This window comes from Nicotiana tabacum, chromosome 16 (genome assembly GCF_000715075.1).
Source record: "Nicotiana tabacum cultivar K326 chromosome 16, ASM71507v2, whole genome shotgun sequence".
In the NCBI taxonomy this organism is placed as follows: Eukaryota; Viridiplantae; Streptophyta; class Magnoliopsida; order Solanales; family Solanaceae; genus Nicotiana; species Nicotiana tabacum.
The window spans coordinates 120,758,313-120,773,826 of NC_134095.1; the positions used below are offsets into that span (position 1 = coordinate 120,758,313).

Sequence of the window (15,514 nt, forward strand, 5' to 3'; positions counted from 1 at the left end):
TTGAAGAGATCCTCTTGACAAGTTTAGGTGTTGCCTAGACTTAGTTGATGTTTGCAGCAATGGGTAGAGCCCTCGCGGGGGTTAAGGACAAGGTAGAGAGATGTTGTTCTTGTTGATGAAGAGAATTCAAGATAAGGAAAAAATTTATTATTTGTGACTTGAATTATTTCCTTGTAGTTTTAGAAAACTCATTATCTCTATAGGTTTGGGAAAGCCCATTGTTCTAATAAATTTGGGAAAGGAAAACTTATTGTCCTTATCGGATTGGGAAACATTTCTCTTATAGGTTTGGAACTATTTGGGATCCATATATAGGGGTTGTAGTTGGGAATTCTAGAGATTGTATTGTGTTTTTCTTCTCTTTCATAATGAAACTCCCTCTGCTTCTGCCACGAGGATTAAGCTTAGTCGAATCTCGTTAAATGTTTATATTGATTTTTCTTTTCTATATGTTTTGTGCTTAATTGTGTGCTAGTTAACCCACGATCAATAAAATACCCGGCATCTTTTGCCACCAAACTCTAGACTGCTTAGCTTTCTTCTTTATCTGCCTTGTGCTCTGTTCTTCCAGTCAGAACTCAGCAGTAAGTTATAATTTTCAATACTTCATGCCAATATAGAAAGTTATATTTTTCAATACTTCATGCCCATATAGAAAGGCCTTGTTTTTGTAAAATATAACAGTTGATGCAGACTTCCACCAACTCTACCTGCTTATCGCTCTTTTATCTCGCTTTACTTTTAACGTCAAAATCTGTCCTTTTCTGTTAACAGGAACTGCGATTAAACTAAATACCAAACTGGGAAACTTCGCAAACTAATTAGACATTAAATATATGTTCTGCAATGATGTTTATTTTGAACTCATCAATCATTGAAGGGACAACTGGTCTTTGAGGGACCCAACCTGCACTTTTTTGTTGCCACCCCATAATTGTTTTTGAATCGCGTGTCACAAATGTCGTATTTTCTTTTACCACTTGTAAGAGAATACAAATATACAACCTGGACAGACATGACAATTTGCGAAGGGATACAACTGAATGTATCCTTTTCGATGGGAGAAGAATAGACAATACACAAACCATTAAACAGATAATCAGATAATGTTACCTTGAAACAATGACTCGGAATATATCATTGATTAACATCTGTAATGGTTGTGATTAGATTAAGACGGACTTGAATAGCGCGTATGAATAGTAAAGATAGATTCATATAATTAATTCCACGTTGCTTGGAATTGAGGCATTGTTATTATTGGAGTACATCAATAGCCCAAGCATAGATAATCAAGCTTATGTGCTGACTTAAAAGAGCAAGAAATTGTAAGAACATATCCAGTGTTTGCATAAAACTGTTTTTCTTTCTTTTTTTCATATTTCATTCTACATATTTATTTATGTAACAGTGACTCCACAACGCAGTGAAAGGGGAAAAATTGAAAGAAAGAAAAAATCGTAGATGTCAACGATAAGAAAGATACAACCAATTCTACTCAGCTCTTCCACTCGGCTGCCTCCAAAAATATTTACAGCATATCCTATGGCCCTACTCCCGCTCTATCACGACTTCAGGGAGAAAAACCATCCTAAGCTAGAATTCCTTGATCACTTCCATAAGTCTGCAGTCTTATTTAGGCATAAGTCATCCTTATAGGGGAAATATAGTAATACCTCAAACTCAAAACTGGCAAGAAGTCCCAAGCCTTTGTCTCTGCCTCTGACCAAGGGTGATAGACTTGCGCTTGGCAAAAGCTGGGTAAAGCAGCTCTTCAAACTTCTCTAGAAACAAAGCCCACTCGCTGTCATTCATATCTGCTAGCTTCACAAAGCTGACACTTGCAGGAAGCTGCTCATTTGCGCTCCTATGTCCAGAGGAGGAACCAGCCAGATAGCCATTTTCTGGTTTTGTTCCTGAAAATTTTGGAAATTTCAGTTTCTTCTCACCTAAGCTGGTATTCTTGAGAGACATTGAAAGTTTTGACATTGTAGTAACGTTATTTGCTGGGGCAGGAACACAAGTAAAGCTCTTTTCCTCTTCTTCCTCGCTTTCCTCTTCCTCGATACTTTCATCTAGTTTAGAGAGTGGGAAGCAGCCATTTCCTCCAATTGGAAAATGAAATGGGTTTCGGTTCATGAAGTCCTGAGAAATCAATTTGGGACTATAATCATATCCAGCATCTTCGCAATCTATGTCAAATTGAAACTCCTCATCCACTTCAGCCTTTGGAGAAAGAATCTCCCTCTCAGAAATCAGCCTTCTTGCCTCCAAGCAAACAACTTCAAGCTCACTTGGTTCCTCCTCCCCACTTCGGAATTCCCTGCTCATCATCTCACCAATTTCAGCAAGGCAGAGACCATAAGCAGCGGCTTCCTTGAGAAAAATGGTGGAAAGGACCAAGACACGAAGGCAAGCTTCACGAATCATAGGGAGCTCACTTCGTAGCATCTCAGAGTCCCGAATAGGATCAAGTTTCTGTATGTACTCAAGTTCATCGTCTGTGAATGGAATAGATGCCTGGGGCCAATGGATCCACTCAAAATACGGATCTTCTAAGCTCTCTGGTAGACAGAGACCATGATCAATGGGGATGAGATCTACTTGACCAAATCTTCCAATACCATCAAGCTTCCTAACTAAAAGATTTCCTGCATGTCTATCTGTGTTAAAAATCCTAATGTCTAATATCCCAATCCGATGCACTACAGCAACAGGGAAGTTTGAGGTTCCATGGTCACTGGCATCAAAATCATGAGGAATGAACTGTTGAAAAGACGCAATCTTGCTGACAAGCTGCTTCTTGCTATGAGGCTTGTCTCCATTTACACCATCGTTGACATTGAAGACTGAGTGAGTAATTTTCACCAATGCAGTAGCTGGCACATTGGCAAAATGATCATAGTCAAGAAGATATGCAGCCACCTCCCTAAACCCTGTTTCCCCAACTCTGACTGATCGTTTTAAGCCTGGCTGCCCAAGAGCTTTGCCAACAAATCCTTTCGGATTGTTTGGTGCAAATGGTTCTTCATCTGTGGGCTTCACAATAGCAACACTCTCACCTCTGCTATTTCTAAAATAATACGCCCCTCCAAGTCCACTATGGACGGGGAGTGGATCAACGCCAGTCTTTATTGCCTTCACAATTTCTTTGATAATTTGCTTTGTCTTGGCAAACTGACCTGCGTTTCCCAGTATTTCAATGGGACCACTTTGATCTCTTGGTTGGATATCCCTCCCTGTGGGTGAAAGGCATGGAGTTGATGAACTTCTGTGCATAAAGTTCCTCGTCAGCAGTAGAGGGGAATCATTCCGGACAGCACTAAGATCATTCTTCAGCACCCTATCACCAAATGTCAAAGAACTCTCCTCAATTGGGTAGTTAAGTGCAAGCTGCAACCTTCTCTTCACAGTATGCGCATTGTCACTGCGGTCTAATTCCATCCCCAGTACACAACCAGTTTCAGTTTGCACAAAAACACGTCTCCTCCCAGCCGGTTTCCCTTCCGTCCTACTCTTTCCATGGTACTCCCCACCAAGTGGGCTCTTGAAGATTGCCACAGCCATCTGGGTCTGAACAGGACTATCCGCGTTACGAGACATAAAAGGTCAAGAAACACAGTTGGCAGTCACAATCGGCAACAGAGATGGCGGCAGAAGAGAGCTTTCCACGCACTCTCAATTGAACGCCAAACTCAAAAGCCGATTCTGAACAAACCAGGAAATGATTCAATTTGGAAATAATCATCAATGAGCAAAGAGGAACCAAAACCAACCCAGATAATATTACACTACAACAGCCATCTCACAATGTGGATAAGACAGTACACAACGATCTGAAAAGAGATACAAAACAGAATTAGAATACAACCTGGACCAATTCATGTCATTAGTCAAGAAATGTAATAAGAGCATCACAAGGTTATTCAAGCCATGAAAGACCAAAAGCCACCAAATAGAAACTAGGAAAAGGATGTAACTCATATACACTGAGAATATAAAGAAATTTTTTACGCTATCACTATAATTAAGTTACATCAGCTTCCCGAAGTTCGAGACTGAAAAGCAGTCGTGGTGGTGTATTTTAACAAGTTGTAGTAGGTTGGTTATCCATATTTCTAAATTTCCAACTCAAGCTTAATGCGAATGTTACCTAGTTGGACCAGTTGAAAGTTAAACCCAAAAATAGATCACCAATTTGCATATCACACCAATATGGTAGCATTAAAATCCTGACCCTGTCACAGGCTTGTCAACTAGGAAGCATAGAAAGACCTACAAGAAACTGATGAAGAATTCTTTGTTACTAAAATCACGTTGTCTAATTCCTTAACACTTAAGAAAAGAAGAATCACAAACGTAACTCACATAAACTTTCAAAGGTTAAAAAAGCATTCAGTACTGTGCTCACAATCAATGCCAAGCTATAAACCACTTGAAACTGAAACTAGTGTGAAACACGTAATACATACAGAATCTAACTAATTACACAAATAAAACTATATATCTAAAATAACACTGTTTTTGCTAAAGAGAAAGAGTGATATTTGAGTAATTTGTAACAGTAAAGAGTGATATTTGAGTAATTTGTAACAGTCATCAGTAAAATTACTAGTACTGTTTTAAATGAATCTAATTAATCTCTCTCATTTCTAATGGTTAGTAGAAACGTAGATTTTTTGTACTAAAACACAATCAAACTCAATTCCCAGTCCTTCAATTAAAAAGAAAATCAACAGCAAGCTAAAAACACTTGGAACTGAACCTCGTTTGAAACACGTTACATACACAAAATTTTAGAGATTATAACTGACTCCTCAAGAATTTAAGTTATATACACAATCAGTGTAAAGAATTTTTACACCATCAGTGTAATATAACCTACTATAGCAGGTTAGGATACTATTTTTATCATATTATATCAATTAATGCTTATTTTAAAGCTTTAACTGTAATTATACCATAACCTCTAAAACTCTCATTTTCATTCAATAACATAAAAATAGCTTTGAAAATAAAATCTTAAACTAGTAAACTTGAATCCTTTGAGAACAACATTCATATACAACAAAAACTCAAATGCGAAGCTACAAACACTTGAAACTGAAATTCAAATAACACTCTTTCTTATCAAATTAATACTGTTTACTGCTAAAAAAAGAGTGTTATTTGAGTCATTAAGGACACTCTTTTGTGAGATTAATCTCATACTCTCATTTTCATTCAATAAGTGAAAATAAATAGATTTATAAATTTATATCCTTCAAAGGAAAAAAAGAAAATTAAAATCCTAAAAATAATCTGAATAAAACTCGGATGATCCAGAACGAACATTGAAGGACGAATCAGGAACAAAATAAACAAGTAATTAAGTAAAAAAACAAATAAATAAATTCCAAAAAGTTGAATAAAAGAGCGGGAAAACTACCGGAAGGCCAGATCTGAAGATTGCACCTCTGTGTTTCTTTTTTTCCGGCAAACAGAACAAAAACAAAACACACCTCGCCGGCGTCTGAAAGATTCAAATCACTTTTTTAACCGTCTGATTCAGACACAACAGAAGATTCAACCGCTAGGATTTGATGCAGTTCAGTCCAAAGCCACCAAAACCCTCTCTCTTCCTTTTGCTCTTTGTAGCTTCAGCTTCTTTTTTGCTCTCTCTATGCCTTATTTCCTATCATATGCAGTGCATCTATATATCCATAACAGGATTTAATTTTTTATTTTAATTTTCTTCTTCGGCTTTTTGTTATTTTCTGTTTTACCCTCAAAATTCGTTTTATTAACTTTGGTTTGTTCTCCACCAGCGGGGTAAACCGTAAACGTATTGCGTGAATCGTGGTTTGGTTTGTTAACTAACTATAGTTTATCGTTTTGTAGCTTAATTCATGGAAAAGTCTAGAATATTGGATCTTCAGCCGTTGGATTTTTGACAGACGGCGGGATTTGGTCGGGAAATAAGGTGATGGTGACGTGGAGGTATCTGATTAGAGACTGACGTGGCATAGTCAGCGGGAGTGTTTAATTACCGAAAATGTCCCTTATGAAATGAGATTGGTTTTCCAATGAGAGGACAGAGATATTCACCTTACCTGGAGTTAATACGAGAGGTTGCTCTGATAGCTAGACAATAGGGCTCAGTCACTCTAAGAGTAGGGTGGGTAGTTCTTGGTGGGAAAGATACCGAGTTTTTATTTGGAAACAGCTTTCTATTCATGGTAGGGATAAGATCTGCATACACACTACCCTCTTAGACCTTACTAATAGGATTATACTGAATTGTCATTGTTGTTGTTGTCGTTAATACGAGGTTTGACGGCGTGCTTTGCGCGTGTACGGAAAGATGATAGAATGGATTCTAGTGATTTCCTGCTGGGTGTGGGGTTTACGTTTTCATTAACCTTAATCGATTTTTTATTGTACTACTAACATTTGCCTTTTTGTAGAATGGGTTGATTAATGAATATATCAAGAAACAAACACTAATTTATGAGGGTAAATAATATTTCAGTATTCTTTTAAAAACATTATGTGTAAAACTTGTCTGACGTGTATTTCAAGTAAAATAATACAATAACTCTCGGAAGAGTAAAGTATACCTAGACCATAGGCATACCTTATAAAAATAGAAAAATTGTTTTTGATAGACCCCCGATTCAAGAGAAAAAAACTAAAAAGGAAAAAGAAACAACAAATAGTAACCATAGCAAACAAAGGTGATATAATAACTAAAGCGAAAGAAAAGACATATAGTAGAAGAAATATGCAAATATGAATATTATTTTAAGTAAAATAATAGTTTTTAAAATTTCTGAATACTTATTTTTTAACTTTTATTTTAAAATTATTCTTTTCTGACTTCAACCGATATTATTCAATCACCTAGTTAAAATTTGACGAATTAACTACATAAAAGGATATTTATACTATTAAAGTATTTAAGAACTAACTACAACTAAATATATATTTTATGTATGGCTAAGAATATTCAAAACATAGAATAAAATAATTTGTTCGAATGATAAATTGATACTGAATATTAATTAATAAAAATAAATTAAAGTGTTTCACGAATAATAGGTCATGACATTTGTTAAATTTAGTTTTAATGATGTAAATAATATATCTATGCAGAAAATCAATTACAGAATAATAAGGAATCAAGAAGCTACTACAAGATCGCTGAAGTCAATCTTGATGCTTAAGGAAAGAATTCAATCAGCAAAGATTACGAATCAATCAGCAAATCTGGATGCCTAAGGAAAGAAATCAATCAGCAAACCAGTCAGCAAATATTACGGACAATTGCGATGGGAAGAATCAAGCAAGCATAAACTTAAGGCGTTAATCAAAGCCAGCACATTCAAATCCGGAAGATCGAAGATTCTATGAAGAGTTGCTGAGCGGCTAATTTCGGAAGGACCAACAATCAAGGAGTAAACCTTCATCATAAATAACTGTTGAAGGAAGGATATCAAGGAAGAGCAGCGGCTAGCTATCTTATTCTTGGAAAGAATAAGCCTCTTTTCAAGGATCAAATCTCTTGGGTTGTCAAGCCTCGTCAACAAACGATCTTCACCAAAGTATTTATACCCAGCTTCAAGCCTTAGACAAATATACTTTGATCGAACCAAAAAAACCTCTCTTTGTTCTATTGCAAACAAACATTGTAGTTCTCTAAGATCTGCTGTGTAATAAGTCACAGAAAAAAGGAGAGTACAACACTGGTGAGACATTGTATCAAAAAGAGACGAGTGTTATAGGAACTGAGTTATCAAGTCATTTCAATTATACTCGGAGAAACACATTTGCTAAAGAGAACTCCCTTGCAACCCAAGGGGACTGGACTATGATTCACATTGAATCCGAACCAGTATAAAATTTCGGTGTCTTTAATTCCTGCAGTTACTTTTTGTATCTTACTTTCTGCTATTATAACTATTAGGTCATTTCATCTAGTCGACTAATTGACAAAGTGGTCAACTAATAAGAGATTAAGTTTAAAAATATACAATTCACCCCCCCTCTCTTGTACTTTCAACATGGACTATCAACATGGACTGTATTCTTTATCAAAGACTTGAAATGGGAACTAGAGGTGTACAAAGGAAACCGACAAACTGCACCAACCCGATAATCTGAGTCGAACCGAAAAAAAACTCCCACTATGGTTTGGTTTGATTTGGTTTGGTGTTGGAAAAAAAATCCGACCATAATTGGTTTGGTTTGGTTTTAACTAAATAAAGTCAAACCGAAATCAAACCAACCCGACATTACATATATAGAAATTTGAGATATATTTAATATATAATATACTTATTGTGATGTAATTTATAAATATTTCTTAAATTATTTCATAATTTTATCTTTTGAGATATTATTTTAAGGTTGGACTTAGAACTTTTGAATGTTCCAATAAGTTTTATAGTCATTAACATTAGTAAATTAAATAGTGCTAACAAAAGCCCAACCAAAATCAAATCAATATTAATGCTAACAAAAGACATTCAACTCAATACTGCGAACGGGAATGTATTGAATATCTATTTTTGTTTTGTAATAATTTAGATAAAAATGCATAACCTATTTTTATTTTTTCTTTAGCGTTAATCATGTAATTAATACTCCCTTAAAAGTCTACTTATTTTAGCATGACTTAGTACTTTTAGATTATGTTTATTTTTATTATGGCTTTTTAATTAGCAATATTTATATTACATAATTTTATTGTCTTTATTGTTGAATATTTTAGGATAATGTCATGACATATATCATATTTTATATTAATTTCTTGAAAATACTTTATATAGTTGTATCTTACTAGGACTAAAGAAATATTTTGAGCACAATTTATATGTTTTGTTCTACGAAGATTTTACCGGAAAAAACCCCCGAAAAACTTGAATAACCCGAAAACCCGAGAAAAACCGAAAGTGAAAAATCCGAGTTTTATTGGTATGGTTTGGCCTTTAGATTTAATAGCTCGACACAATTGGTTTGGTTTGATATTTGTAAAATTCGAACCAACCCGCCCTATGTAAAGATGTTAAAACCTTTTTGAACAAATCAATAAAGGATGAAGGGGTAAATATTAGTTAAAGATAATTAACTCTAGATCCGAAATGAGTAATATGAATAGAAAAATATAGTCGAGTATAAATATTGACCGAGATTATGGCCAGATTTAATAGCATAAAGAAAGATGTATTAAGTAACATTTAGTGGTAATAAAATATAAATAGAGGAAAAGATTCACCCAAATTGAGTGAGACGGATCTTCTTTCATTTGACAAAGACGAATGATAGACAAATGCAAGAACCTTAGGACCATTTTTGGATCCGATGAAGGTGTGGGATTATAGATCCTCCACAGAGATGTGTTTACATATTTTCTAGAGAGAAGCAGAGGGAGAGGGAGAGAGAGCCCCCCCCCCCCTTTAGGAAGTCCTCCCTCCTATTTCTAAGGGGTTATCCATAGAAAATTCTAAAAAAGGTACAATTTAGAGGGAATATTCGGTAGAATATTCCTTTTGAGTATTCCAAAGCAAACTAGTTGTTTCATCACTGCCCGACCTCGGCCTTATTGATGAGTGTCCGACCTCGACCTTCCTAACCTCGGCCTTAATTATAACTATCCGACCTCGGCCAATTGATGATTGTCCGACCATGGTCTGTCTGACCTTGGCCTTATGTTTTTGCATGCCGAATTTCTCTGATCTAATTTTGACCCATGCAGTTAGTCCCTCCACTTATCGAGGTCGTCTCTTGGTTGAGCTCGGTGAGCGGACTTCATTAATCATAAGTCGAGAAATTCGGATGGAGAGGTTGACTAGTATGGATTGCGGCTAAGGGTGCCGACACCGAGGGAGAATTTCTTGGAGATGGTGAAGAGGGTGCCGATGGTGACACTGAGTGAAAAGATAGCTGTCTGTTTTGACTATTGATCCAGGCCGTATGTAATCTGCAACAATTTGCGCAGTCACTTTGTATAAAGAAGAATTTTTCGTTGTTATTCTCCTTGTACTTTCCTATGTTTTTGCTTTTCAAGACTTTAGTTAGAGGTAGATTCCCGCGTGGCGAGTCCCGGTCTTTCTTTCCCTTTATATTTTCTGACGGCACTTGGCCTTAGGAAAATTTCGAATTTTCTTCGGCGATGGCTTGTAGCCTCGAGGGTGCGGTTTCGAACTTTTATTGAAATATCAACCCGTTGTTGTCCGATCGAGGTCGGACTCTTCTTTTTGGCAAAGGGTTGTGGCCTTAGAGGGTATTATTTCAATCTCGTCGAAATATTGACCCGTCTTCGTTCGATCGAGGTCGAACCCTTATTTTTAGCGAAGGCCTTTGGCCTTAAAGGGTGTTATTTTGAACGTATCGAAATAGTAACCCGTCATAGCTCGATCGAGATCGAACTCTTCTTCTTGGTAGAGGCCATTGGCCTTAAATGGTGTTATTTTGAACTTGTCGATATGTTAACCCGTCGTCGTTCGATCAAGGTCGAACTCTTCTTCTTTGGCGGAGGCCCTTGGCCTTAAAGTGTGTTATTTCGAACTTGTCGATATGTTAACCCGTCGTCGTTTGATCAAGGTTGAACTCTTTTTCTTTGGCGAAGGCCCTAGGCCTTAAAGGGTGTTATTTCGAACTTGTCGAAATTTTAACCCGACATCATTCGATCGAGGTTGAACTCTTCTTCTTTTTTTGGCGAAGGCCCTTGGCCTTAATAGGGTGTTATTTCGAACTTGTCGAAATGTTAACCCGTCGTCGTTTGGTCGATGTCAAAATCTTCTTTTGGCGAAGGCCCTTGGCCTTAAAGGGTGTTATTTCGACTTATCAAAATGTTAACCCGTCATCGTTCGATCGAGGTCAAACTCTTCTTCTTTTTTGGCGAAGGCCCTTGGCCTTAAAGGGTGTTATTTCGAACTTGTCGAAATGTTAACCCATCGTCATTTGGTCGATGTCAAAATTTTCTTTTGGCGAAGGCCCTTGTCCTTAAAGGGTGTTATTTCGACTTATCGAAATGTTAACCCGTCGTCGTTCGATCGAGGTTTAACTCTTCTTCTTTTTTGGCGAAGGCCCTTGGCCTTAAAGGGTGTTATTTCAAACTTGTTGAAATGTTAACCCATCGTCGTTTGGTCGATGTCGAAATATTCTTCTTTTTTTGGCGAAGGCCCTTGGCCTTAATAGGGTGTTATTTCGAACTTGTCGAAATGTTAACCCATCGTCGTTCGGTCGATGTCGAAATCTTCTTTTGGCGAAGGCCCTTGGCTTTAAAGGGTGTTATTTCGACTTATCGAAATGTTAACTCATCGTCATTCGATCGAGGTCAAACTCTTCTTCTTTTTTGGCGAAGGCCCTTGGCCTTAAAGGGTGTTATTTCGAACTTGTCAAAATGTTAACCCGTCGTCGTTTGGTCGATGTCGAAATTTTCTTTTGGCGAAGGCCCGTGGCCTTAAAGGGTGTTATTTTGACTTATCGAAATGTTAACCCGTCGTCGTTCGATCTAGGTCAAACTCTTCTTCCTTTTTGGCGAAGGCCCTTGGCCTTAAAGGGTGTTATTTCAAACTTGTCGAAATGTTAACCCGTCGTCATTTGGTTGATGTCGAAATATTCTTTTGGCAAAGGCCCTTGGCCTTAAAGGGTATTATTTCGACTTATCAAAATGTTAACCCGTCGTCGTTCGATCGAGGTCAAACTCTACTTTTTTCTTGGGGAAGGCCCTTGGCCTTAAAGGGTGTTATTTCGAACTTGTCGAAATGTTAACCCGTCGTCTTTTGGTCGATGTCGAAATCTTCTTTTGACGAAGGCCCTTGGCCTTAAAGGGTGTTATTTCGAATTATCGAAATGTTAATCTGTCGTCATTGGATCGAGGTCGAACTCTTCTTCTTTGGCGAAGGCCCTTGGCCTTAAAGGGTATTATTTCGAACTTGTCGAAATGTTAACCCGTCGTCGTTCGACCAAGGTCGAATTCTTCTTCTTTGGTGAAGGCCCTTGGCCTTAAAGGGTGTTATTTCGAACTTATCGAAATGTTAACCCGTCATCGTTCAGTCAATGTCGAAATCTTCTTTTGGTGAAGGACCTTGGCCTTAAAGGGTGTTATTTCGACTTATCAAAATGTTAACCCGTCGTCGTTCGGTCGATGACAAAATCTTCTTTTGGAGAAGGCCCTTGGACTTGAAGGGTGTTATTTCGACTTATCGAAATGTTAACCCGTCGACATTCGGACGATGTTGAAATCTTCTTTTGACGAAGGCCCTTGGCCTTAAAGAGTGTTATTTCGACTTATCAAAATGTTAACCCACCGTCGTTTGGTCGATGTCAAAATTTTCTTTTGGCGAAGGCCCTTGGACTTAATGGGTGTTTTTTCGACTTATCAAAATGTTAATTCGTCGTCGTTCGATCGATGTCGAAATCTTCTTTTGGTGAAGGCCCTTGGCCTTAAAGGGTGTTATTTCGACTTATCGAAATATTAATCCATCGTTGTTCGATCGAGGTCGAAATCTTCTTCTTTTTGGTGAAGGCCCTTGGCCTTAAAGGGTGTTATTTCGAACTTGTCGAAATGTTAACCCGTCGTCATTCGATCAAGGTTGAACTCTTCTTCTTTGGCGAAGGCCCTTGGCTTTAAAGGGTGTTATTTCGAACTTGACAAAATGTTAACCCGTCATCGTTCGGTCGATGTTGAAATCTTCTTTTGGCGAAGGCCCTTGGCCTTAAAGAGTGTTATTTCGACTATTGAAATGTTAACCCATCGTAATTCGGTTGATGTCAAAATCTTGTTTTGGCGAAGGCCCTTGGCCTTAAAGGGTGTTATTTCGAATTATCGAATTGTTAACCCGTCGTCGTTCGGTCGATGTCGAAATCTTCTTTAGGCAAAGGCCCATGGCCTTAAAGGGTGTTATTTCGACTTATCGAAATGTTAACCCGTCGTCATTCGGTCGATGTCAAAATCTTCTTTTGGTGAAGGCCCTTGGCCTTAAAGGGTGTTATTTCGACTTATCGAAACGTTAACCCGTCGTCGTTCGGTCGATGTCGAAATTTTCTTTTGGCGTAGGCCCCTAACCTTAAAGGGTGTTCCGTGAGGGAGTCCCAATTTGCTTAATTTTGCTTGTGCTGGGGAATATGATGCATTTCCTGGGGGAGTCCCAGTTCGCTTAATTTTGCTTGCATTAGAGAATATGATGCCTTTCCTGGGGGAGTCCCAGTTCGCTTAATTTTGCTTGCACTGGAGAATATGATGCCTTTCCTTGGGGTGTCCCAGTTCGCTTAATTTTGCTTGCATTGGAGAATATGATGCATTTCCTGGGGGACTGCCCCTACTTTTATTCCACTTGGAGAAATAGTTAGTTAAAACAAAATAAAAGCATTAGTTACCTCGGTTTGATCATGTTCACTCCTTTGGTCGTGCTTTCCGTGGCCGCTACCAATTTGGCGTGGTTGTCTGCTTTAGTAAAGTTTTATGTCTATAATTGGGTTTGTTGTTGTAGAGGCTATGGAGATATGTTGATAGTTCCGGAAATTATTGTTCCTAAAAACTTAACCAAGAACCTTGATCGAGGTGCGATCTTCATGTAATGGCTGAGTTTGAAGTTGCTGAGGGAAGAGACAGCCTGTGACATACACATGTACCCATAGACTTTGAGGCACACATTTGTTATTGGTCTTTCTAGCAGCAGGAGCGGGACAAAATGTGATGACATAATCAGCAAAAACACAAGTGAAGGTGCTGGTTCCATCATCATACGCATAGATGTAAGTGCGTATTGAAAAACTCTGAGTAATCCGTCGGTATGCATGTATCAGGCGTAGCATAGGGCCCACTACAACAATATCTCGGATCCCCAAACACTTCACACGCACTCTTGCGTGCAACGCACTCGTCGCCACCTTCGTCGCTGCCGGTACTCATCATCTTCAGCTCCGCCGTTCACGGCCCATTAAAGGTCCACAACACACCCAGTTGCGGTATAGTTCCCAGCGTCGACTCCATCTTGTGGGCTCACTAGCATAGGCAAGTTATAACCATCCACAAGGTTAACGTCATAAAAATCAAGGCCACCGACGTCGTCAAGAGTGAACTCTGCTAGTGTCGCCGACGGTACAGCTCCACCGGTACACTCAAGTGTTCCGAAACCGCAATCACCTGTGATGCAAGTGAATTTACCTGTAGTTGAACCTTGGGAGCAAAATATCCGACCCCATAATCGATCCGACCCACCCGCTGGAACTGAAACGGGCATGGCCTGTCCTAGATTAGCTGAAGTCCAGTTGGAGAAAGCTGGGTAGTACCCGCGCCTTATAATATCCCTGGTGATAAGAAGTTGTTAACCCTTTTTTTTGGATTAATGTGTTGTACTATTTCTTTTTCAATTGACAATTACTTAGCCAATCATTGATTTTCAAAGTGACAATCTTGTGAGAATTTATGTTTTACAGAACCACTAAACACGTCAACTTACAGAGGTCTTGAAAGAAAAAGTCGTACAAAGGTAGTGTGAGCACGTGATTTTTGCGCTATATGAGAATTACTCCCAAAAAATTTAAAATAAAATAATTTTCTTTTGTGTGCAATTTTTGAATTTTATAGCATTTTTGGATAATTATTTGTACTTTTGTCTGCATATGTTTATTTGTTAAATTAATAAAAAATATAAAAATATGTCGCATTTGCATTTAATATTTAATTAAGTGTGTTTTACAAAAGGAAAAATCATAAAAATAATGTACGTTGCATTTTTTTTAGCATTTAATGTCCAAATTGTGTGATTTTATCGTTAATCGCTATTTAATTGTGTGTTAATTGTTATTAAGAGTTAATTTGTATTTCCAGATAATTTTTGATTTTATAATTTAATCTTAGCATTTTAGCTTTATTATTATTTTAGGAAATTGAATAAATAGAAAAGGACAAAAAATAGAAGAGATCGGATTGGGCCTTTTCTTCAATTTTATGTCACAGGCCCAAAGATACCCAACCTTCCCCTACGACCCGGTCCATTTCAAACCGGGTCGACCCAGTCCATAACCCAAAAGACCCAACACCCCTATCTCCCTATCTTCCATTTCACAAACAAAACCCTAAATCTAGAAAAAAAGCTACCCGCCCCCCTACTGTATCATCTTTCTCAACCTCCTCTCCAGCTGCCATGGCTGCCCCTCCCTCTCGCTGCTTCACCACCCTCAACGACCACCCCTGCTGCATCGTCTTCTTCATCGTCCAAGCCCACCACGACGCACGACCGCAGCACTTCATCGCTGCTGCTTCACCTTCTCAAACGACCCGTCCACCGTCCGCCATTGACGAGCAGCATGTTGTTGCATTTCTGCTCGTCAAGCATCTGCTTCACGTCCAAACCACCATCACTGCTGCTTCTTCTCCTTCGTCATAGCCACTGCAGCATCGTCACTCTTGTTGTTGCTACGTCCAGCCATGGACGACCACCTTGCTGCCACGGCTGCGTCTTCCAGCTCGTTGCTGCTGCCCCCATTGAACGTGTTAAACTTTTGATCCAATTTCTGCTGC

At 38.3% G+C, this 15,514-nt stretch overlaps 1 protein-coding gene and 1 pseudogene across 3 annotated transcripts; both read right to left on the reverse strand.

Moving 5' to 3' along the window:
* Positions 1 to 1,346: 1,346 nt before the first annotated feature.
* On the reverse strand, positions 1,347 to 5,845 carry LOC107831847 (phosphatidylinositol 4-kinase gamma 7). 3 transcript variants are annotated; one of them, XM_016659643.2, is made up of 3 exons: positions 5,429 to 5,845; positions 4,154 to 4,285; positions 1,347 to 3,836 (listed from the first exon to the last, which is right to left on the reverse strand). In XM_016659643.2, exon 3 carries the CDS (start codon positions 3,601 to 3,603, stop codon positions 1,684 to 1,686), a length of 1,920 nt encoding a protein of 639 aa, XP_016515129.1. In that variant the 5' UTR covers positions 3,604 to 3,836; positions 4,154 to 4,285; positions 5,429 to 5,845; the 3' UTR covers positions 1,347 to 1,683. The 3 variants fall into 3 exon arrangements, with proteins under 3 accessions (XP_016515129.1, XP_016515144.1, XP_016515137.1); XM_016659658.2 differs by lacking the exon at positions 4,154 to 4,285 and having other exon boundaries at positions 1,347 to 3,573; positions 5,429 to 5,820; XM_016659651.2 differs by lacking the exon at positions 4,154 to 4,285 and having other exon boundaries at positions 5,429 to 5,756.
* Positions 5,846 to 6,982: 1,137 nt separating this feature from the next.
* LOC142170762 (thaumatin-like protein 1) lies at positions 6,983 to 14,520 on the reverse strand (annotated as a pseudogene).
* Between the last annotated feature and the right edge of the window lie 994 nt (positions 14,521 to 15,514).

Bases quoted from the DNA above. Each gene is read 5' to 3' on its own strand.
- LOC107831847 (XM_016659643.2), bottom strand. From the start codon at position 3,603: ATGTCTCGTAACGCGGATAGTCCTGTTCAGACCCAGATGGCTGTGGCA.